Below are 25,529 nucleotides of genomic sequence, written 5' to 3'. Positions count from 1 at the left end.
ATCTACGGACAATGCGCCTGAGGGAGGCGATATTGCCTGTGAGCAAAAGCAGGTTTCGCACCAAGACCCAGAAGCAGAGAGGTGATTCCTCTCTCCCCATCCAGGGCAATCGTAAATTTAGATGCATTCGGTCCTACGTCCAGCAAATAGCCTTGCGTTGCCCTGCTCTCCGGACCCTGGGACATCTCCACGCCCAGCTTCCCAGGCCCGTTTCCCTGCGGCTCGAGTCCTCCGGGTCTCCACGCAACAATGAAGCGTGGGCGGCCCCAGCGGCTTCATTTGCATACTGCCGCGGCTTGGCCAATGGGCTGCGCAGGGGCTTTGGAACGCAGTGTTGCCATCTGCGTGCGCGCGTGTGCGAGTGTGACAGCGGCTGTGGCTGTGGCCGTGGGAGGCGGGCCCGGCGGAGCACAGCCGCGCGGGGACCGGCCCCGGCGCCCGCTCCCCCAGCGCGTCGCGGCCGCGTGGCCCGGCCGAGCCCAGAGACCATCCAGCCCCGGCCGGGCGCTGTCGCGATGTCTGTGGCAGGGCTGAAGAAGCAGTTCCACAAAGCCAGCCAGGTAGGGAGACACAGAAGGGGGTGGGGGGCCAGGGACCTGCGGTCCCCCCTGAGGCTCCAGGGCCTTTGGGGCTCTGGCTCCCAGAGGGGCCTCTTGAGGCTCGATTTCTTCCCGCCTAAGAGGGCGTGGAGGTGGAGTGAGGGGCCCGCCTGCTCTCTCCTCTGCGCTCCTTGGCGCCTCCTCCTTCCTGGTCCCTGGCCCCAGCTCTACCCCCGAGCCACTGTAATTCTGAGGGGTTCTGCGGAGCAGAGAACAGAGGTAGCGGGCCGCAGGGTCTCGAGCGCAAGAGAGAGAGTGGGCGTCCCGAGGCCTGGAGGCTCGCTCGACGCCTCTCTCGGACCCGCTCTGGGAGGAGGACAACAGAGATTGCCGGCCAGGCCTCCGTCAAGTCCTCCACCTTTTGGTTGGGAGCCCCCAGGGCACGACCTGCAGCCTCTGGCGGTCGCACGAGCGTCAGTAGATCCGGGGATGCTGTGTACTTGGCGCTCCACTGGGCCCTCGGCGCTCCCCGCGCGCGCATCGAAATGAACCCCGCCTGACTGCGCCTAGTTCCCAGGCTGGGGCTCTCAACAGCCGTCCTTCCTCTCCCCACCTTCTTTCCTGGGTCGGCCCAGCGCTGGGCACCAGGCTCCTGCTCTCAGTCTGGTGGGGAGACACCGAGACAGACACATAAACAAATAGTGTTAAACACACCTCCACGCACAGGGGATGGCAGATAATACAGTAGGGGCGTCAGGGAGAGCGTCCCGGAGGAAGAGTCGCGTCACTTGAGATTTAAATGTGAGGAAGAATTGTGGTGGGGGTGTGGATGGAAAGGAGGCCCTAGCAAACAGGAAGACAGGCAGGGAGTCATGAAATTGGTGTGTGTGTGTTGTGTGTGTGTTGACAAGAAAATTTGTATTCCAAGACTGCAGTCTCTTCCAGCCCTGGCAGAACTCACATTGGAAAATCTATCCCACCCCACACTGCTGATCTGTTAGACAGATTTCATTCAGAATTCACATTTCTGATTAGGTCTCATCCTGTTTCTCCCACAAATTGGTCCCTAAAGAGCAGCTGGAATTAGAGGAGTCTCTTCTTCTGTCAGTCTCAGGCTGAAAGGCACTGCTTGCTGTCCCCTCACTTACATCACTTCCATGAAGAAACTGGGTGGTGCCCCAGTTTCCAGCTGGGGGTACTCTGTGAACAGTGGTTCTACTGGGGTGATAAGGAGTCCTGGATGAGGGGCCAGTTAGGTGACCAGGGAGGTGGTGGATTCACCTTGGGCTTTTGGCACTCTAAGTGCTGTGTGGGATGTTCAGATGTCATTGGCCTGGGGGCCAGTGGGTGAGGCCAAGATTGGAGCTACAGGTTTTTTGGTATTTCCAAACTAAATGGAGATTTTTTAAATGAAAGGGAGAAAATGCACAGTGAGCTACACGTAGACTCTAGGGAGTACCCACATTTAGGGACAGTGTTTATTTAGCCTGGGACTTGATAAGCAATGACCACTCAGTAAATATCTATTGAATAAATGAAACTTTGGTGGTGGAGGAGCTAGTAAGGAAGGAAAGAACTAGTAGAATGCAGGAGAGAAAAGTGCCATGGAAACCCAGAAAAGCGGGCACGTTTTAAAGGTGGAAGCAGTAAACACATACTGCTGTGAGTTCAGCCCTGAGGAGTGGGCAGCCCGAAGTGGCACCGTGTCAGGGCAGTGCCAGGGTAACCCTGGCAAGACTTGCTATACCAGCTTCCTTAGCACTGCCAGGGAACTAACCTCTTTTAAAAAATATTCTTCTATTGAGTATGGACTTCATAGCACGAGTCTCAGAGATGAACAAGACACAGCCCTTGGATGACTGAAATTGGTTTCTGATCACTGACCAGAGTGAATGGATGAAATCCCAGGAAATTATTGGCATTGGTGAAATATTATGCTAATGATGAGGTCATTTAGTTTAACTATCCATAATCAGTCCATTAAAAAAAATGAGCAGAGGGTCTTATTTAGCCTTTTTTGCATCAACTGAAATCTTTCATGAATTTATCTGAGAAGAAAGATTCTCACAGATTCTCTCTCGGCTTTAAAAACCACACTATGTGGCCGAAGTGCCCAGTAGATACATTTTTATCTGTTCTGGAAGTCTTTCTAAGAAATCTCACAATGTGACAGATTTGGTGGAGAAATTAGACCCGGTTTAATATAATAAGAGGGGGCATGATAATAAAAAATGCCAAATGTTCTTCTCAGACAACATTTTAACAGCAGGTTTTAATTCATGTAGAACTTTCCCAGGGCAGGGGAAAGGGAGTCTCAGATGATGTCAGTGGCTTAATAATTCCCAGGGACCCCTGGCTCTGCCAGTGACCAGCTCTGTGACCTTAGGAACATGACCTAATCTGGATGTTAGTGTTCTCTCTGTATAGTGAATTCAAGGATTTAGATACTATGTCTTGGAGTTCCCGTCGTGGCGCAGTGGAAACCAATCTGACTAGGAACTGTGAGGTTGCAGGTTCGATCCCTGGCCTTGCTCAGTGGGTTAAGGATCTGGCATTGCCATGAGCTGTGGTGTAGGTCTCAGATGCAGCTCAGATCCCCCATTGCTGTGGCTCTGGTGTAGGCCGTTAGACCCCTAGCCTGGGAACCTCCATATGCCTTGGGGGTGCAGCCCTAGAAAACACACACACACAAAAAAGAAGCTATGTCTCTGTTCTAAAATTGATTGTGGTGATGGTTGCACAACTGTGAATATACTAAAAAGCCATTAAATTGAACACTATGTTGTGAATTGTATAGTGTATGAATTATATCTCAGGAGATTACCTATCTGCCTATATCTGTATCTATAGCTATATCCCAATTCTGCAATTAAGTTATTCACTTAAAGTATTTCAGGGAAAGGCAAAGATTATAAAGTGGATCTTTTACAAATAAAGGAAAAAGGACCATGACAAATTGAGATGATTTTTCTCAATGATAGGCAAGGTAAAAGAACTTTTAACTTCCTGATTAACTGGTCCTTCTTGATACTTTATCTATCTCTGCAGGAAAAAAAATCCCCTTACTTTGTAGAGAATGAAGAGCTATAAACCCAGGGATTAAGCATCAATTAGGCAGCACATGGAGACTAAAAGGAAAGAGGAAGAAATCAACTAAAATAAGAAGAATACAAGTTGAATTAATAATGACATTAATAATTTCCTTCAGCATTTGGGACTATAACCCAAGTATCCCAAGGTAGTAATTAAGTACTTTTTTCTCTTGAAAAGATTTTTTAATAGAGCAGTTTACTCTTCTATGAGTAGGAATGCAGCTAGAGTTATTAGAGATGGCTTAGAGATGGCATGTGGTTTCTTGTTAAATGTGCCTGACCAATGAAAAATAACTTATAATAATTATGTCACCAAGCATTGATTTGTATTAATTATGCTTATTGTGTGGTAATTTTCTTGACTGCATTTATCGTTGGTGCAGGATGCTTAGGTCACATTTATGATTGCTTTTACCTGAACACTGTGCTAATAACCATTTTCTCTCCCTTTCTGGGCATCTAGGAGCCTCATTCCCCATCCCCTGAAAGCCTAGTTTTACTCTTTCCTCTTTTTCTTCTTCTCTCCCTAAACAACCACCTGGTGATGACACTTTTCTGGGATTCATGTTAAATTTACTTCTTTTTGCCATTATGTAGCAGTGCCCTTTGCCTCTCTCATGTGACCCATAAACACAATAGGGGATGGGGAGTGCCTCACAAAGCTTTTTTTTTGTAACTTTCCCCCCTTCTTCTTTTGATGCATTAATCAGAAAAATGATGAGTGGTCATGGGGGCCAAGACGGTCTCCCTGTAATGACTCACTGCCCAGGCAGGCCATTTATGGGTAGACGCTTCAGAGAAGGATATTCTTTGTAAATTATGAGTCTCTCTAGGGAGGCGGTGAATGTCTCTTGTTTCACTTTCTCATTAGAGAGAAAGATAAAAATGCACTTTGCAAAATCTATAATGAATAATTTTTTTCTCTTAGATGCATCAGAAAATGTATTAAGCTCCATTCTTGCTCCCTTCCACATAGATTGCTTGACAAATTAATCCATAAAAATGTGTTATCCATATATTTTTAAGTCAGGGTGTTAGAGTACCCAGATGCTCAAACTAAATTGATTTTTATTTTTTTAATATCTGAAGAACACAATATAACCCAAACATTTGTTACCACTGATGACTTTTTCTCTAAAGTAAATGTAATTCAGCTTGTCACTTGGAATTTGATTAAAAATGCATTTAGAAACAGGGCCTTTTTTTTTTTTGGTCTTTTTAGGGCCATACCCTCAGCATATGGAAATATGGAAGTTCCCAGGCCAGGGGCTGAAATGGAGCTGCAGCTGCCAACCTACATCACAGCTCACAGCAACGCCGGTGTCTTAACCCAGTGAGTGAGGCCAGGGATTGAACCCGAATCCTTATGGATGCTAGTCAGGTTCGTTACCACTGAGCCACAACGGGAACTCCTAGAAGCAGGGATTTTTTTGTGTGCACTATCTTTTGAGATTATTTTTTCAACCTTATTAACAAACTGACTAAATTATGTTTGCCCACTTTAAGGGGGGTGGAGTGGGGTGTGTGTATTATGTGTATTTGGGGGAAAGCTATTATTGGCATGCTTTACCCAGAAAATAAAACTGCCAGTAAATAGAACTGATATATGACTTAACTTGGCTAAATAATAGGTAAAGGTATTTTGGAGATTCTATGATAGCTGGATTTTGCTTTTCACTAGCAACCTGGGAAAGTGTTGAGTTGGGAAGGAGGGGTGTGGAGGAAGCCCCGGGGATGGGATTGGGAAGGCATTGCTGCAATTCCAACTATTCTAGTCCTTCTGTGAGATGCCTTCCCAAGGAGCTCTTCCCTTGCAGTTTCTGGGGTCATTCCCACATGTTTTTTACCATAGCACCAGCAGCAGTGACCTTCCTGAGCCCAAAGTTGTCCCTTCACACTTGCTTGCTAATTCACTGGATGATCGTATCTTTCCCACCAACATTAGATAAATCTTTCTCAAACACTGATGTCACCAAGTGCTTTGCCTGCACAAGTCGTCCTTCAGTGGGAGAAGCTGCTGCTATTTCAGGCTGGACAACTTGGGTACTCCCTCCTGAACCTGATATCTGAGTCCTATCTCCCCATCCACATCTGTCTTCTTCCTTGTGGGCCACAGTTCAGAACTCTGGAGGGACCCAGCAGCTAATGTGTGGGTGCTCCTCTCTCTGTTCCTCCCAGTGTAACAAGGGCAGAGTGTACCTGCTTGGTCTCTCCCCTTGGCTTTGAACTCTGTCTCATAGTCTCAGGAATTTTGCTCCTGTTGTTGCATTTCTCTTCTGCACTACATTTTCTTCTTTGCTGGATCATTTTCACTGGTATATGGAATGCTCTCTATATTGCCTATCTTAAAAAAAAGAAAGGAAAAAAAATCCTACTTGGTCTGAGGTCTTGCTTCACCTCTGTCCTATTTCTTTTCTCCCCTTCTCAGCAAAATGTATTGAGAAAGATTTTTGTGGCTCTGTTTCTACTTCCTCATCTCCCATTGTCTTTTCAACCCATTCCACTTTCATTCTTCTCATCACTCTGAGACCACCTTGTCTAGGTGTTGAGTGATCTTCAGGTTGCCAGTTTTGATGGTCACTTCCCCATCTGACTCTCAGCAGCTTTTGATCTGGGGGGACCATTCTCTGCTTACAGCTGCTTCTACACTTGGGTTCCTTTGGCCTCAGTGGCTGTTTCTTCAGCTCTTCTATCACTCTTTCTTCGCATGCCCTGGTACCCTAAATCCTAGAGTGCCTAGAGTAACCTCCCTTTTTCTCAGCCTTGCCCTCTGCCAAGGTATTTTATCCAGCCTCATTGATTTATATACAATCTATACATTGATTACTCTCTAAATTGTATTTCTAGCCCAGACACTCCTCCTGAACACAGACCCATAACAAATCATAAGTCTAACTGCCTATGTCACTTTGCCTCTTGGACGTTTAAAAGACTGTCAAACATAAGACATCCAAACCTGAACTTTTAGTGTTCTCTCCCCCAACCTATTTTTCTGCGGGGGTGGAGGGGTGTCTATCTCAGTCAATTGTACCAACATGGCTTCAACTGTTCAAATAAAACAAGACAAAACCAAGATTCATCCTTGATTTTTTTCTTTCTCTCCTCCCTAATTCATCAGAAAGTACTTCTTGGTTCTCCTTTCAAAATATATCACTCATTCCTTTGCCTCTTTCTGGCTCTGCTACAACTATCCTTGTTCTGTCACCTCTTGACTGCATGGCTGCCTAGCCTCTTTACCAATTTCCAGACCTTTCTTCCTACAAGCTACAATCCATTTACCCACAGTGACCTGAATGTTTTTCAAAAAATATATCTCAGCGTATGTCATTCTGTTAGCATGATGTAGACAGCTTCAGGATTTCAGTGGCTCCCAGTTGCATTTAGAATAAAACCTAAACTTCCTCCTCTGGCCTGTGAAACTTCACATAACGTGGCCTCTCTTTTCCTTCTGCTGCTGCTGTTCAGCCACACTAGCCTCTCTTTGTTCCATTAATGTCCTAAGCCAGAGCTATTCCTTCAGCCTAGCATGCTTTTCTTCTAAGATCTTTGCAAAGTGTTTCCTTATTGTCATTTAGGTTCCAGCACAGATTATAGGCTACTTTGTCGGAGAAGTCTTCCCTGACCACCCAGTTCAAATAGGCATTTGCCCTCTCTATCGCATTCCTCAACTTAAAAAAAAACTATATCATAAATATTTTGATATTTTGATGACTGTACCTGGTACAGTGGTTTCCTTTATAATCCCAAGTATTTTTTTTTAAATTGAAGTTTAGTTGATTTACAATGTTGCGTTAATTTCTGCTGTACAGCAAAGTGATTCAGTTATACATATAGACATCTTAAAATATTTTTTTCCGTTATGGCTTATTATAGGATATTGAAAACAGTTCCTTGGGCAAGACAGCAAGAACCTTGTTGTTTAATACCTTTTATATGTAATAGCATATGTCTTCCTTGTATTTTTAAATTAAACTTTTAAAATCTGAGATAATGCAACTGTGAGAAATAATGCAGATCCTTTATACTATTTACCCAGTTTTCCCAGTTTTGTAACATCTTGCAGAACTATAGTACATTATCACAACCAGGATATTTATATCATCTAATCGATGGACATGGTATATTTCTCCATGTATTTTGCTCTTTGATTTACTTCATCAGGGTCTTGTAGTTTTTAGCATACAAGTCTGGTACATGCTTTGTTAAATTTACACCTGCAACCTTGCTGAACTCATTTATTTACTTACCACAGAATAGATTCACCATCATAAGGGTCACATCATAAGAGACCCAACCCCTCTTTTATGCCTGACAAACACTAATTTGTTGTCCTTTCTGTATTTTATCCATTTCAAAGGTGTAATATAAATGGAACCATATAGTCTATAACCATTTGGCATTTAAAAAAAAAATCTCAGCATAATACTTTAGAGATTTGTCCAGGTTGTTACATGTATCAATAGTTTGCTCCTTTTTAATACAGATATCGCAGTTTGTGTAAACATTTACCTGTTGAAGGACTTTAGGATTTTTTCCAGTTTTGGCTATTGTGAATAAAGCTGCTGTAAATATTTATGTATAAGTTCTTATGTGAACATAACTTTGCATTTCTCTGGGATGAATGCTTAGGAATGAAATATTGGATCATATGGTAGTTATGTTTAGTATTTTAGGAAACTGTCAGTCTTTTCTAGAGTGACTATCATTTTGCATTCCTACCACTAATACATGAGGGTTCCAGTTTTTCTACATCCTCTCTAGGATTTATTTTGCCATTATTTTTTATTTTATCCATTCTGTTAGATGTATAGGGTTATGCCATTGTGGTTTGACTTTGCATTTCCCTAATTGCTAATGATGTTTAACAACTTTTTGTATGCCTATTTGCTTTCTGTATCTCCTCTTAGGTGAAATATCTGTTCATATCTTTAGCCTCCTTTTTTTTTTTTTTTTTTTTTTTTAACAGCTGCACCTGTGGCATATGGAAGTTCCCAGGCTAGGGGTGGAATGGGTGCTGCAGCTGCTGGCCTACACCACAGATCACAGCAATGCCAGATCCTTAACCCACTGAGCAAGGCCAGGGATCAAACCCGTGTCCTCACGGATACTAGTCAGATTTGTTACCACTCAGCTATAATGAGAATTCCTTTAGCCCATTTTTAAATTTGAAATTTTTTGAAAAAAAAAAACTGATCCTATTTACAAAACAAACAGAGCATGGACAGGACATGGAGAACAGACTTGTGGTTGCCAGGGGAAGTGGGGAAGGAGTGGGATGGATGGGGAATTTGGAGTTGGTAGATGCAAACTATTACATTTGGGGTGGGTGAGCACTTGGTGAGGCCAGGGATCGAACCTGCATCCTTACAGAGATTATGTTGGGTTCTTAACCTGCTGAGACACAGCAGAGACTCCCAGCATTATTTTGAATGGACGTTGAGAGTGGAATCCCTGCCTTGTTTCCCACCCACAAGGAAAGCCATTCAGTCTTTCAATACTAAGAATAATGTTAGCTGTAGATTTTTTTGTAGATGCTTTTTCTCATGTTGAAGAAATTCTTCTCTAATTCTATTTTTTGAGTGTTTTTGTCCTAAATAAGTGTTGAATTTTGTCAAAGGATTTTTCTATACCAGTTTATATGATTATGTGATTTTTTTTTTCTTATTTAGTCTGTTACTATGGTGGAGTACATTAATTGAGTGTTGAAAGCTGAACCAGTTGTGCATCCTTAGAATAAGACCTACTTTTGGAGTTCCTACTGTGGTGCAGTGGGTTAAGAATCCAACAGCACTGGCTTGGGTCACTATGGAGGCACAGGTTTGATCCCTGGCCTGGTGCAGTGGGTTAAAGGATCCAGTGTTGCAGCAGCTGTGGCTTGGATTCAGTCTCTGGCCCAGGAGCTTCCATATACCTCCATTGTGGCCATTAAAAAACAAACACCCCCCAAACTTTTCATGATATATATTTCTGTTTATATATTGATTGATTCTATTTGCTAGTATTTTGTCACAGATTTTTGTTTCTGTAATCATGAGGAATATTGGTCTTTATTTTTTTGTACTGTGTTTGTCTGGTTTTGGTATCAGGTAAAACAACTTTAATGAAATGAATAAGGAAGTGCTCACTCTTCTTCCATTTTCCAGAAGAAATTATGTAAAATTGATGTTAATTCTTTTTTATACATTTAGTAGAATTTTTCAGCGAAACCATCTGGGCTTAGAAAGTTCTCATTTGGGAAATTTGTTAGCGTTTTTAAAGGATTCAATCCAGTTCATTTAGGTTATCAGATTTATGTATGGGAAGCTATTCACAGTTTCCCCTATTAAGAATTATTGTCAGTTTCCTTATTATATGTGCATAGGGTCTCTTTCATTTTTGGTATTGGTAATTTCATGCCTTCTCCCTTTTTTTTGTCAGTCTTGGTAGAGTTTAGTCAGTTATATTGCTTGTTTCACAGAACCACATTATTGCTTCATTTTCTCCATTGTTTTTCTATTTTCAATTTCATTGATTTCTGCTCTTACTATTTCCTTCTTTTCCTTCCCAAACACTCATGGATACTACTCTGTTTCTTAACTTGCTCAGCCACAACTCCAGAAAGGCTGTATTTTACCTTTTAAATATCCTCTGTTGTAGATTAACTAATATGTGTGTATTTATTTCTGGACTGTATTCTGTTCCGTTGGTCCATGTGTCATTTTTTGGGGGGGAGGAGGGTGCCACTGCCATACTATTTTGATGACTGTATCTTTGTAGTATAGTTTGAAATCAGGGAATGTGTTTTCAGTTTTGTTTTTTCCCAAGATTGTTTTGGTTATTCATGGTCTTTTGTGTTTCCATACCAATTTTAGAATTGTTCTAGTTCTGTGAAAAAAATACCATTGATATTTTGTTAGGGTGTTTGCATTGAACCTGTTGGTCCCCTTGAGTAGTATGGTCATTTTAACAAAATTAATGCTTCCAATCCATGAGTATAGTATATATTTCCATTTTTTTGTACCATCTTAAATTTCTTTTCTTTTCTTTCTTTCTTTCTTTTTTCTTTTGGTGTTTTTAGGGCCACACCCACAGCATATGGAGGTTCCCAGACTATGGGTTGAATCAGAGCTGCAGCTGCCAGTCTACAGCATAGCCATAGCAATGTCAGCTCCGAGTTGCATCTGTAACCTACACCACAGCTCCAACCTGGATCCTTAACCCACTGAGCGAAGCCAGGGATTGAACCTGCATCTTTATGGATGCTAGTCAGATTTGTTTCTGCTGAGCCATGACAGGATGTGCCATCTTCAATTTCTTTCATCAGTGTCTTACAGTTTTCTGAGTACAAGTGTTTTACCTCCTTGGTTAGATTTATTCTTGGTATTTTATTCTTTTTGATGAAATTATAAATAAGATTGTTTTCTTAATGATTTATTAATGATTGTTTTATTAATGTTTTCTGATGGTTTTTTGATAGTGTATAGAAATGCAACAGATTTCTGTATGTTAATTTTGTGTCCTGCAACTTTACTGAATTTGTTAGTTCATATAGCTTTTTGGTGGCAATTTTATACATCTAGTATATGCCATTTGGAAGCAATGACAGTTTTACTTCTTCCTTCCAATGTGGATTGCTTTTGTTTCTTTTTATTGTCTGGTTGCTATGACTGGGACTTCCAATAATATGTTGAGTAAAAGTGGTGAGAATGGGCATCCTAGTCTTATTGTTGATCTTAGAGGAAATGCTTTCATCTTTTCACTGTTGAGTGTGATGTTATCTATGGGCTTGTCATATATGGCCTTTATTATGTTGAGGTACATTCCCTCTATACTTGCTTTGTTGAGAATTTAATAAATGGATGTTGAATTTTGTCAAAAGCTTTTTCAGTCTCTATTGAGATAATCATAGGATTTTTATTCTTCACTTTAGTAATGTGCTATATCACATTGATTAATTAGTGGTATGGTAATACTTTTGTACCACTGGGTTAAATTCTACTTGGTCATGATCTATGATCCTTCTTATGTATTGTTGAATTTTGTTTGCTAATATTTTGTTGAGGATTTTTACATCTGTGTTCATCAAGGATATTGGCCTATAATTTTCTTTTCTTTTCTTGGCCACCCCATGGCATATGGAGTTACCAGGCCATGGACCAGATCTGAACCACAGTTGCAACTTAAGCTGCAACTGCTGCAATGCTGGATTCTTAACCCACTGTGCTGAACTGGGGATTGAACCTGAGTCCCAGCGCTCCCAAGATACCGCTGATCCTGTTGTGCTACAGCAGGAAGCCCTGCCTGCTAATTTTCTTTCTTTCTGGTGTCTTTGTCTGGTTTAAATATTAGGGTGATTGTGACCTTGTACGATGAATTTGTCAGTGTTCCATCCTCTTCAATTTTTTGGATATTTTGAGAAGGTTTGCTGTTAATTCTTCTTTAAATGTTTGGTAGAATTCATCTGTGAAGCATTTTGGTCCTAAATTTTTGTTAGTAGGTTTTAATATTATTGATTAATTTCACTATAGGTGATTGATGTGTTTGTATTTTCTATTTCTTCCTGATTCAGTCTTGGGAAAGTCTATGTTTCTAGGAACTTATCCATTTCTTCTAGATTATTCATGTTTTTAGTGTATAATTGTTTGTAGTAATCTCTAATGACCTTTTGTATTTCTGTAGTGTTGGTCATAATGTCTCCTTTTTCATTTATGATTTTATTTATGTCCTCTTCTTTTATTCTTGATGAGTCTGGCTAGAGGGTTGTCAATTTTATCTTTTCAAAGAACCAGCTTTTAGTTTCATTGATCCTTTCTATTTTTTAATGTTTTTTAAGTCTCCATTTCATTTATTTTTGCTCTCATCTTTATTGTTTCTTTCCTTCTACTAGCTTTAGATTTTGCTTGTTCTTTTTCTATTTCCTGGAGAAGAAAGGTTAGGTTGTTTATTTGAGATATTTTTGTTTCCTGAAGTAGGATTGTTATCACTATAAACGTCCCTCTTGGGAGGGAAGTTCCCTTTTGCTGCATCCCATAGAGTTTGAATCACTTTGCTTCCATTTTTATTGGTATCCAGTTTTGTTGTTGTTGTTTGCCATTTTAGGGTCACACCTTTTTAGGGTACATGGAAGTTCCTAGGCTAGGGGTTGAATCAGAGCTGTTGCTACCGACCTACATCACAGCCACAGCAGTGCAGGATCCAAACTGTGTCTGTGACCTACACCACAGCTCACAGCAACCCTGGATCCTTAACCCACTGAGTGAGGCCAGGGATCGAACCTCTATCCTCATGGATCCTAGTTGGGTTCATTACCACTGAACCATGACGGGAGTGCCAGTATCCAGGTGTTTTTTTTTTTTTTTTTTTGCTATTTCTTGGGCCGCTTCCGTGGCATATGGAGGTTCCCAGGCTAGGGGTCGAATCGGAGCTGTAGCCACCGGCCTACGCCACAGCCACAGCAACGCAGGATCCGAGCCCTGTCTGCGACCTACACCACAGCTCACAGGAACGCTGGATCCTTAACCCACTGAGAGAGGCCAGGGATCAAACCCACAACCTCGTGGTTCCTAGTCGGGTTTTTTAACCACTGAGCTGCTATGGGAACTCCTGTAATATCTTTCTTTACCTGTTATAATCTTTGTTTGGTAGTCTATTTTGTTTAAGTGCTGCTACATCAACTTTCTTTTTTATTTCCATTGCATGGAATAACTTTTTCTATCCCTTCGCTTTCAGGCTGTGTGTGTCTCTAGATCTGAAGTGAGTCTCTTGTAGGCAGCGTATATATGGGTTATGTCTTTATATCCATTTAGCCACTCTATGTCTTTTGGTTAGAGCACTTAGTCCATTTACAATTAAAGTAGTTATTGATGGGTACGTTCTTATTGCCATTTTATTTATTGTCTTCTGGTTGCTTTTGGTAGTTCTTTTGTGTTCCTTTCCTCTTTGCTTTTCTCCCTTGTGATTTGATAACTATCTTTAGCATTATGTTTGGATTCCTTTCTCTTTTGTGTGTGTGTATTTATTATAGATTTTTGGTTTGTGGTTACCATAAGGTTTATATATAACAAAGCACACGCACAGTATAATTTTATATATATAATTATTTTAGGTTGATGATCTCAAGTTTGAAAGCATTCTCAGAACCCTGCATTTTTACTCCCCTTCCCCCCACATTTAATATTTTTGACTGCACATTTACAACTTTTTATTTTGTGTATCTTTTAACTTATTGTAGATATACATGATTTTCCTACCTTTGTCTTTGAACTTTCCTACTATGTGGAAGTGGAGGTTCAGGCTCCCCCATGTGGTCTCCACTGACACTGAAAGTGGGGCAGGGTGGAGCTTGTTAATGCCTGGTGGTGATGAAAGTACTGGCTCCCTACTTGGCCTTCTCTGGCACCACCCAGAGGAAAGGGGAATTGGTGGGGGGAGGGTTGGGTCACCGCGTTATAGCCTGGCAAAGGTGGAAGTTCCCACTTCCCACTCATCCTTTGCTAGTGTGGATGAGCGTGGGGAGGGTCACAGTTCTCTTTGTGGTATTTGGAATAGAGCTGGAGCAGAGTGGGTATTATCTAAACCATTCTGTCTTGCTAGACTGCCCCTTGCTTTGTCCTTTGGCTCGAGAGAGCAGGCCTTTATTGAGATTATTTATTTATTTTCTTGCATCTGTTGGTTGCTGGCTTCTTCAGCTCTGAGTCTTAGATATATGATGGAAAAAGAAAACTCAAGAAACTCATCACTGTATCATTTCTTCAGTCAGTGTGCTTCCTTCTCTCCACTTAGGGCCTCCTTATGTTTGTTTTATATATAATGCCCAGAGTTTTTGGCTGTAGTTAGTGGGAGGAATAGAGAAAAGTGTATGTACTCCATCTTTCTTTTGAGTTACACAAATAAAATCCCTTCTTAACAGATACGACTGTCTTATTATTTCTTGTCCTGTTTATCCCTTATGGAATCTTAAGCCTTTTGAACACTGCCTGGAATACGCTGCTAATGTTGAATGAACATACAGCAGATTGTGAGGATTGGGACCTGGATAGTCTGCTTCTGTTGAATTCCAACCTATTGTTTGTCTAGATGCTCTTGATTTGAGGGAGGAATGTTCAAAAGACAGATTTTTTAAAATGAAATTTCCTAGTTTGAAGTATTGGCAATTCACTGAAATTTTAAAAAAGCTGTGCAGGCCAAAAGAAACATGTGTGATGAATTAATAGGGTCTACTGCCAAATGTTGGCAACTTTTCTTTCAGCGCCTTAGGCTAGCACGTATTGCTTGAATGCTTCGTCTGCAGGTTGACTTCTGCTCAAGTTCAAATAGTGGAAGGATGATTCCTAGTTGCCTGTGGCGTTGCCAGTACTTGCTAAGGAGATAAATATGGTCTCTGTAGAGACAGCTCTTGGCTTTTTGACTGGGGATGTTCCTGGAAGTCTTGTTGGAAGGCTGATTGGGTGGAATTGAGCTGAGCATTTGCCTTGTGCTGTTGTGTTAAGCTCTTCGAAGGCGCTTGGCTGGTATAATGTGGCGACTGTGGAAAGATCAGGTCTGAGGGCACAGAGCTGTCAAGTCATGATACGAATTTGACAGTGCTGAGTGGGCAGAACAGCAGAAGGCAGGCTTTGAAGTGTGTGGGCAGCTTCACACGGCTGTGCGAACATTGGCAGGAAATGATGGGGAGTGAACTCTTTGCTTGCAGGGACCTATTTGGAGTGATTTTGAGAAGAAGATGCAGGAGTAGGTAATTTTTAGAATAGTCTAAGGCAGATAGGACCCCTTTCTTGGTGCTCTCATTGAGCCTTAGCACCTCGTAAGTAAAAGTTATGTATCTTGACATTTTAATAAATTTTATGTATTTCCTAAAATTTGTTTTAAAAAAGTTAACCAACATCCTTGACTATTATCTATCCTGGATTCTTGCTATTCAAATTGATGTCTTAGATCAAGTGCTTTTTTTCTAAGAAAAGACAGTCATTTTCTAAATACCCGATCGTGTCTCTTCAAGGATTGATTTCTCAATATGTTGAAATGACATCCAGGACCAGGAGTAATGTACATTTAGCATTTAATGCAGACATTTCAGAGTGGAATTCCTATAAAATTCTATAATTTGTCCATAAATAGCGAAGACTTAGGTCTTTGGAAGTTCAAGGCCAATAATTCATCTTTATTTCTCTTGATTTTCAGCGGTGGATTTCTGTCCTGGGGAAGTGGATGGAGACGCAGGTTTACTTTGAAGAAGTAGAATTGGGCATAGGAGCAACTGAGAAAATAAAGGAATTTCTCTTTTCTTTCTTTCTCCCCTGAGTGGGCATTGTTAAGTCAAATATATTAAAACTGCCTTTCATTCAGCTCTATTCTATGATGACTTGAAGCTGAAATTCTAGGAATTGAACCTCCATGGCTATTGGTGGAAAGAGTTGGGAATGCAGAGGCTGGAGGCCTGCATTTTTTTTTTTTTTTTTTTTTTTTGTCTTTTTAGGGCCACATCCCTGGCATATGGAAGTTCCCAGTCTAGGGTCCAGTCAGAGTTGTAGCTTCCGGCCACAGCCACAGACACAGCGTCTGTGACCTACACCACAGCTCACGGCAACGCCGGATCCTTAACCTACTGAGTGAGGCCAGGGATCGAACCCACCCTCATGTATACTGGTCAGGTTTGTTAACTGCTGAGCCACGACAGGAACTCCTGGGGGCCTGCATTTGAATAGTGGTGGGGCCAAAATGGGGGTGCTAATATTCTCGACAGTTGACTGTGATGGAATGTGGGCCAGAGGGCCTTTTAAACAGGGAAGCTCATTGCCAGGGGAGGTGGCATGGGATACTGGAAAGAGTGGGATTTGGAGTTAGGAAAAGTAGGTTTCCCACGTTTGTGACTGGGAGAGGAACTTAACTCTTCTTAGGGTTGATTTCCTCATCTGAAATGGGAATAATGAGACTGGAATCAGAGGTCCTTCTTGGGAGTTTCCATTTATTGAGCATTTTTTGTTTGCATGGACAGTATGTAGGAACTTACATGTATGTAATCTTCACAGCAATCTGCTAAAGTAGTTGCTGTTTTCATCAATTTAACAGATGAGAAAAGATAAACAGCCCTTGAAAAGTATCTGGGCCTAATCCCTCCCTCTGTCCCAGTGTTTAACCTTGAGTCTCATTCACAAGTGTTATCAAATGAATGAGAAGGCCTGGAGAGGTAAAAGGATATCCTCAAGGTCACAGAACTTTCTCACCTTAGAATGAGGGCTTGGACTCAGCAATTACGAAGACCCCTACTTTTTTGTTCTTTCCTGAGTGATGAACGTATGATTTCTCAAGAGTGAATTAACTAATGCAGAGTCTGATAGATTAACTCCTCTGAGAAATAGAAAAGGTATGCAATATTTTTGTTTGCCATCATAATTACTTTAAAAAGATAAGTGGTTGGAGTCCTCAGGTAGCCTAGTGGTTAAGGACTTGGCATTGTCACTGCTGTGGCTCAGGTTACTGCTGTGGCTTGAGTTCAGTCCCTAACCCGGGGAACTTCTGCATGCTGTGGGCATGGCAAAAAAAAAAAAAAAAAAAAGTAACTGGTTGAAATGGAATATTAAATCGCATTTGAATCAGTTTACTTCTATGTATTTTATTGTATGTACCAAGTGTCCAGGAGCTACATAAGGAGCATGCAGGACGTGTCCAGTGAGTGTTTGATACAGCAGTGTATGTTACCTGCTGCTTTGGTTGTTGGTCTTTCTCTCCCGGTTATCTGCATATGTTTGGGAATGTGTGTTAGATATATCTGTTTTCCTCACCTTCTCTTCCCTCCCTTTTCCCTGGCTGTTTGTGGCTTTGAAGCTGACATCCATCGCCCTGACAATTATTGTAGACCAGCAATGCACGCCATCCATCTCTTCTGGAATCTACCATCATTTCTTGCTTCTCGGTTATTTTTTGTGGCTTCTTATTTCAGAGAGAGTTTCTCCTCTCTTTTTCATTCCTCCCAGCCTCAGCATCCAGTCACTAAGGCCGGTGTAGATTCTACCTCCTAATTATTTCTCCCATTTACCCCTTCCTTTCCATCCCTGCCATAGCCCCCTGCTTCACAGGCACTGTGGCTCAGGCCTAACTGAACTCTGCACCTGATTGCCACTAGTATAAATCCGAACTTGTCATTCCCCTTCCAGGGTTTGCTGGGGAGTCTCTGAAGGCCTAGGATAGACTCTCAATTCTTTACGTTGGTGTGTGATGGTTTCAGCTCCTTCTAACGCTCAACCTCCATTTTCCAGCAGCCTTGGATTCATTCTGTCCTTTGTCCATCCTATTACTTCTGCCTGGAAAATTCCTCCCCATTGTCAGAGCCTAGGGAATTCCAGCTCACCCAGCTTCATTGCCTTCTTCCTTATTCTTCTCCAAAGCTGTTGCTTCCCCTCACTGCTTCCTGAGCTCTGCGTCTGCGCACATCAATAATATCGCCTTTGTTGTATTAAAATTATTTTGGTTACTTCATGGGCCCACCTACCAGACATTGCAAGCTGTTTCTCACATAGAAGCTTTACTTTTTATTAATTTTTTTTTTTTTGTCTTTTTCTAGGGTCGCCTCTGTGGCACATGGAGGTTCCCAGGCCAGGGATCCAATCAGAGCCGAAGCCACCAGCCTACGCCAGAGCCACAGCAATGCCAAATCCAAGCAGAGTCTGCAACCCACACCACAGCTCACAGCAATGCTGGATCCTCAACCCACTGAGCGAGGCCAGGGATCAAACCTACAACCTCATTGCTCCTAGTCAGATTCATCAACCACTGAGCCATGATGGGTACTCCAAAAATTTCTTTAAAGGTAATTTAGTTTTAATTTATTTTCATCACTTTTTCTTCAGGATCCAAATATTTTAAAATGCAGTGAAAATCAACTTTCCATGATATATCAGGGACTGGCACTGAAAGACTTTTCAGACTGCAAATGAGTTTTACAAATAAAAATATCAAGTGGAGATCCAATTATCAAAATGAAAGCACTATATATATGTGTATATATATATCTGTGTGTATGTGTGTGTGTGTGTGTAACTGAGTCACTATGCTTTACAACAGAAATTGGCATGACATTGTAAATCAACTATATTTTAATAAAAATTTGAAATAAATAAAAACATTCAACATATTAAAAGTTAACAGTTTTTTTGTTTGGAGGACATAAAAAAATCAGCTTGCTAACCAAGGGTTGTGATTTTAAAGAACTGTTGCAGAGGTTTGAAGAAAATAGATTTATTAACTTATAAGAACTTAAAACAAATATTTAAAAGAAATTTGTGCCCTTTTTAGAATGATGTTAAGCTTTAAATATGCCAATATTAAATTATTCATTTTCTAATACATTTATTTCACTCTGAAACTGCAATGCTGGTCCAGTCATCTTGTCTTTACTTTTTCTTTAAAGCAAGAAACAAACTGTGAGTTATCAGAAAGCACTAGCAGGTGTCAGTTAATCTAAGATACTAGTTTCTTAGCTCCAAAAGCACTTGCATAGAAAACTGCGGGGGACATAGGAGGATGTAAGCGCTTGTGTAATAACTGGAATCCTGTGAATGTGTGTGTTTGCCAAGTCACACAGGATGTTTTTTAAATTTATCCTTTACTTGGTCACCTTTTTTCCCTTAAATGCTAGTTTTTCTAAGACTTTTTCCCTTCAGAGTATAAAGAGTATGAAATATAAACTCTTTCATGGTATATTTAGAAGTATATAATTCAAGCACTATAGAGCTATCTACATATTGATAAACCGCATCAGATCTTGGATAATTAAATAATATACAACATAGCAAGGCACAGAAAGAACTCACACCTACTTCTTTTTTTATTTTTTGCTGTCCAGCAGCATATGGAGTTCCCAGGCCAGGGATCAGATCCAAGCTGCAGTTTCGACCTATACCACAGTTTCAGCAATGCTGGATCCTTTGACCCACTGTGCCCAGCCTGGGATCGAACCTGTGTCTTGACAGACTGCAGAGTCGCACAATCCTGTTGAGCCACAGCAGGAACGCCACACATACTTCTTTTTGTAACACATACGATTCAAATATTCAATCTGAAGAAAAACATTTAATCATTTTGACTCCTGTACATCCCTATGTTGATAAACTTCCTAAAATATTCCTGTATAATTAAGTTTTGTTCTTATTATTTCAAGTCAGGCTTAAAACCTTGAAACCAGCCCTCCAGACAAAAAAAAAAAAAAAGGCAATCAGGAAGATGATTTCTTTCTCCTCTCCCCAACACCAGCAGCTACAAAGTCAATTTTACGACATGACTCCAAACACTGGATAGTGGTGACAAATGCTAGGTCCAGTTTCTTGGTAATCTTTTTGGTGCGGCATACATGGTAGAACTCAGGCACGAGTCCTCCAAACCAAGCTGCATGTCACTGCGTTTTGTGTGGAATGACTTGCACATCAGTAAGTTTTAGCTTCAGCCTACTACCACCCAATTCCTTACCTAATTTCAGCCTGGCACCTATAGTTCTTTTTAAATCTCTTTGCAAGCAATGTCTAAAGTCCTAGAATGTGGTTAACCTGCAGAGAGGACAATGTTCTTGTAGAGGGGACGTCTGACATCCGTAGCAGGATTGTGAATTACTGCATCTACAGCTTCTGAGATAGGTCAAGTAAAGCATGGATCAGCAAACTCTGTATTAAAAAAAAATGTGTCATTGGGTCACTTTGCTATACAGCAGCACTTGAAGAAACATTGTAAATCAACTATACTTCAATAATAAAAATAATAATGATGATGATGAAATAGTTTTAAAAATTCAGGTGCCAAGAATCCCTCAAAACCAACACCAGTGGAAAATCCTTCCTTTGGGATAGCATTGATTCCAGTACACTGTTTAATCTGCTTTGATCCATCTGTTTCATACTTGTTAAGTTATTTTACCGAATGAATCTGGGTAGATATAACTATAGTGCTTTAAAGTTTCCAATGATTGGAGTTCCCTGGTGGCTCAATGGGTTAAGGACCTGGCATTGTTACTGCTAGGGCTTGGGTCACTGCTGTGTTGTGGGTTTGATCCCTGGCCTGGGAACTTGTGCATGCCGCTGGCGAGACCAAAAAAAAAAAAAAAGTTTCTAAGGATTTCCCAGAGGGACTCCTACTTCTTGGTCTCTCAGCAGTTGCTGAATAAAATATGTTACATTTCATCCTGTATTTGGAATGTGCTTAAAACAGCTGCCAAGCAAATACCCTTCAGTCATAGGGATGGCATGGGTGACACTGTTTCCATGCCAATCAACAGACTATCCTCTAACTTGTCTTGAGGTTCAGGATGCAGCTAAGATAACAACAGCCTGCACAGGAATGTACAAGCCTGGAACATTAGTTCACCAGAATATTCTCTGTTTTCTGGAGTATTCAGTGGAGGTTCAATCAAAAAAAAAAAATGGTCTTCAAATTCTACTCTTAAATATTTAAAGATCATTTCATCTGTAAACCTTTCCGTCAAGTCCCATTCTTCAACTATGCCATGGTGGATTGGCCACTTTTTCACATCTGAAGGTTTTTCTTTCACTTCATCACCAATGAAGAAGGCTAGGTCATCAACACCTTTTATCATCTTCCTTTGAGCTTGCTCACCCGTTTTTGCTGGTCCTTATGTGACCCTGTGCCACAGTCCACCACACAGGCTGACAGCCGTTTCACCATCTTCCTTGTCACCTGCTCCTGTGGCTGTCACTGTCTGCCCAGTGCTGTTTAGGGCCAGGGATGGGCAGTGGGAGATGACAGGATCTATCTGACCTTCAACAGCCAGCCACCCTCTCTGTGAGAAGTGGGGGGCAGAACCAGGAAGCAGAAGCAATAAGCCAGAAATCAGCAGGCTTGGTCAGTGGCTACCACTTCCACAACCCAGGCAGGCAGGCTGTCCTGGAAGTCTTTAGAAATGCTTGTAGAGTGACTGAATGACTGTTAATGCTTGCATTCTTTTCTCATGACTTCAGGTCATAACTTTCATAGAAATTGGAGGTTTCCACATTCCCAGTAGCTGAATAACTGCTATATATAACTGAGGTGTTGCACCAAAATTAAACATTTCTTTTATTGTGTTAGTTTTGTTTAACTCTGGGACCTACCTTGTTTTAAGCTTTGGCTTTCAGAAGTTAGGTGTTGGAACTTCTTCACATCCAGAAAATGTTATCTTCATATCTGGAAAATATATTGCAGTCAGTCAACTAATTACAATGAGTATAATCATAATGCTAATTAGCTTTATTCTGCATGTGCAAAGTCCTTTGAAGGGCAGCATCCCATTTCATCCCCATGATACCTCCATTGAGAAGTTACTAGTCTTCTTTTTACAAAGGAGGGAATTAAAGCTTGGCAAGGTTAAGTAAAACTTGTCCAAGGTGATACAGCTGGCAGATGGCCTTGTAAGGACTCCATGACAGGCTGTGTGATTCCAAGACAATATAGTACAATACTTGTCACCACTGCACGAGATAAACCTGTTGCTACCCTCCAGTCTCTTCCTCATGATTTTTAATCTTTGCATAAATTCATGGTGTCTTTATCATCATTTGAACCACGTGTCACCTGTTTAGTCTCTTTTAAACAGAAGCTCTAAATCAGGGCTTGGCAAACTGGCCTGTGAACCACATAACCCATCACCTGTTTTTTTTTGTGTGTGTAATCTGTGAGCTAAGAATAATTTTTAGATTTTTTTTAATGGCTAAAAAGAATCACAAGAATAATATTACACGACACGTGATAATTGCATACAATTTAAATTTCATTGTCCATCAATGAACTTTTATTGACACGCCTCTAAGCTCATTTTTTGTGCATGCTGCCTATGGCCTCTTTTACACTATAAAATAAATGAAGCGGAGTGGCATAGTTGTGATAGGAGACAGCATGGAACACAAAATATTACTCTTGGGTCCTTTACAGAAAATGGTTGCCAACCTCTGCCCTGAGCTATAAGTCTGGGGAATGTATGTATGCTGGTATGTGCATTTCTGAAGCCCTGGACAGAGCACTAAAAATGTTTTGTCTGCATCTGCGGTGGGGTTGTGTGTTTTTTGGAGGATCTCCAATCACTTAATAATTCTGATTCATCCTGGTGACCTGCGAAGAGACTTGCTCTGGAATACATTCTTCCTTTGTAATTCAGGAGACTCTCATACCCAAGAGTCACCTCTGGTAACGTCTCACCGGCTGTCACACCCCACCAAACTCCTCTATCCAGAGTTTACAGTGCTGGCAAAGAATGGCCACAATGTGTTTACTCGGAGGGGGAAATAGTATTTTCTGTTTATAGGCTGTTAGACACTTTGCTGTGTGCCTTAGTGTCATTCCTCACTAGGGAAACAGTGCTTGCTCCCACCACTGGGTCCCCTCTGCTTCCATCAGAGTTCCCTTCTTGTTTTAATTATTCTGACTTTATTTCGCCTTCTCCTTTGTTTGATTTTGAAAGAGTCCCAACTTGCCTTGCTTGCCAGTTCTCTACTTGCTTTTCCCAGGGCTCAAAAATGATTCTTGAGGGTGACGTCATTTTCATGTTTATCTTTCTTCTCTTAACATGACATCGATTAAATGTGTATATTTTAATTGGTGAGCAGCATTCTAAGGGAGTTGATCATTGCAAGGACCATGGCCAATTTCAGCCTCAGTTAACCTGAGTCAGTTTGTACAATAGCAATGGAATGTTTTGGCTTTTAGTGCAGCAGGAGTGGATCATATATGTTGTGTAGGCTTTTCAGAAACTTCATGCAGAAATTATGCGAACCAGATGGTACCCTTTTGAGTTGCCAGACATGCATATTTTGAAGAAATATGGCATATCTATTCTCCTTGGTAGACTTAGATGGGGATTCTTTGGAAATGCAAATCAGCTGAAATGGCCATAATTGAAAAATTCTTGGAAGCTTGTCATCAAAATAAGGAGTGTAATATCAGAAGACCAGCGTGGATTGTTAAGGAACAAATATTATTGGATTTATTAAAGTACTTCTCCAAGGATGGAAAACCGTCTAGACTTCAGTAAAAGAAGGTATACTCCAGGATATGTTTTTCCTTTGATACGCTGTTGATTTGCTCACTGAGCTCTCTTGTGGGCATTTGGGGCAGTGAAAAAAGGTCGATTTGAAGTGGAGGAGATTGCATGGGCTCAGAGGATGAATGGAAAGTGAGGGCCAAGTCATTTAACACACTTTGAAACCACGGAGGCAGCCCTGATCATCTCTGAATTGCCTTTGGAGCCAGTCTTCCCTCGTCTTGCAGAATAGTACTTGTTCCTGGCTAAATAGCTCTATGGTTCAGTCCTGCAGGATCTAAGACATTTCTTCATTTAGTCTTTCCTTCCTGTCTTAGTCCCCTTCAGTTCAAACAGGCATTGTTTCTGGTGAGGTGCCTGATTAGGTCCATAGTTCACAGTCATACTGACCTTCTCAGATGATCACACCCTTAGCGTTCTAAGCTTTTTCTATTTTTTGCAATATGGATAGCCTGAGATCTTTAAGTTCTGGTTTCTTTTTGCTTACCAATTCCTTCTTCAATCAATCTCTGTCTTCTCTCCTACATAGTCAGGAGGAAACAAGCTGTTCCATCAACGTTTTGCTTAGAAATCTCCTCAGCTAAATATCCAGGTTCTTAAGCTTACAAATTCTACCTGCCACACAACACTAGGGCACAGTTCAGCCACATTTTCTGCCACTTTATAACAAGGATCACATTCTCCCTACTGTCCAGTGACTTGTTCCTCATTTCCACCTAAGGCCTCACCAGAATGGCCTCTGTTCTCCCTATTTTGACCAACATTCTGTTCATAATTACCTAGGCATTCTCTAGGAAGATGGAAGCATTCTCTTCAGGTCTCCTCTTCTTTCTGAGCTCTCACCAGAATCACCCCGACACCCATATTTCCGGGATGTACTTAAAACTCCTTCAGCCTCTACCCATTCATTACCCAGTTCCAAAGCTGCTTCCACATTGTTAGGTATTTGTTACAGCAGCACCCCACTTCTTGGTACCAAACTCTGACTTAGGCAGCTTGGGTTGCATGAGAAGATACCATAGACGGGATGGCTTAAACCACAGACATTTGTTCTCACAGTTCTGGAGGCTGAGCTGTCTAAGATTATGGTGCTGGTAGAGTTCGTTCCCGGTGAAAGCCTTCTTGGCTTGCAGGTGGTTGTCATCTTGCTGTGTCCTCACCTGGAAAAGAAAGAGAGAGCTCTGGATTCTTCTTCATCTTATAAGGATGCCAATCCTACCATGGGGGCTGCACTCTCATGACCTTCCCTAAATGTAACTACCTCCAGAGACTCCACCTCCAAATAACCATCACATTGAAGGGTTAGTGCTTCAACATATGGGTTTTGGGGGGTAGCGAGACACAAACATTCAGGAAACAATACTAGGTACAGGTATTTGACTACTTTTTCAATTCTTTTTGGGTATATACTATGAGTGGAATTTCTGGGTCATTTTAAAATCTCTTATACTCTAGAAGAGTTCCCCAAATCTGATTTTTTCCCCTTTTTGTTCCCCCCCTCCCCCTGTGACATCAGTTTGTTGTGATGACCAGGCCAGTTGTCCCACCTTTGGGGTGTGACTAATTGACTCATGCAATTTTTCAGCACTTTCCTCTCTGTCTCGAATTTCCTATAATTGGGCTATGATGTTTTTATTTTCTCTGCAGTCTCTTTACTCAGTTCATTATGTTTGGTGTATTTGCCTCCTATTTCAACGTGGCCTGTTTTGGAGACATGTGCCCCCATTTCCTATTGTGGACCCAAAGCAGCTTCTGCTCTTCCTTGCAGTAAAGCTATGTGCAAGAAGGTCTTTGCTCTCATTCCTCGAGGGACTATTTTGTTCTCTTATGCATCAAATTCTGGTCAGAGGCCTCAGACTGTTGTTTCTATTTATTTATCCATGAATAAGCCTAGTATTGGCTCAT

At 41.3% G+C, this 25,529-nt stretch overlaps 1 protein-coding gene and 1 pseudogene across 2 annotated transcripts in view; one reads left to right on the top strand and one right to left on the bottom strand.

Moving 5' to 3' along the window:
- The window catches only part of SH3GL3 (SH3 domain containing GRB2 like 3, endophilin A3), a 133,163-nt gene continuing 107,993 nt past the window's right edge, over positions 360–25,529 (top strand). The window contains exon 1 of one of the 2 annotated variants that reach the window (XM_001929079.5): positions 360–560. In XM_001929079.5, the coding sequence (XP_001929114.2) occupies positions 516–560 (45 nt within the window). In that variant the 5' untranslated portion in view covers positions 360–515. Of the gene's footprint in view, positions 561–3,191; positions 3,778–25,529 lie in introns of those variants that run through there. The other variant, XM_021098876.1, reaches the window with a different exon arrangement.
- Positions 19,876–22,398, bottom strand: LOC102161913 (annotated as a pseudogene).

The sequence above is a fragment of the Sus scrofa genome, chromosome 7 (genome assembly GCF_000003025.6).
Source record: "Sus scrofa isolate TJ Tabasco breed Duroc chromosome 7, Sscrofa11.1, whole genome shotgun sequence".
Taxonomy (NCBI): Eukaryota; Metazoa; Chordata; class Mammalia; order Artiodactyla; family Suidae; genus Sus; species Sus scrofa.
The sequence above is the reverse complement of the archived record's forward strand: the minus strand, read 5'-3'. Positions and strand labels throughout refer to the sequence as shown.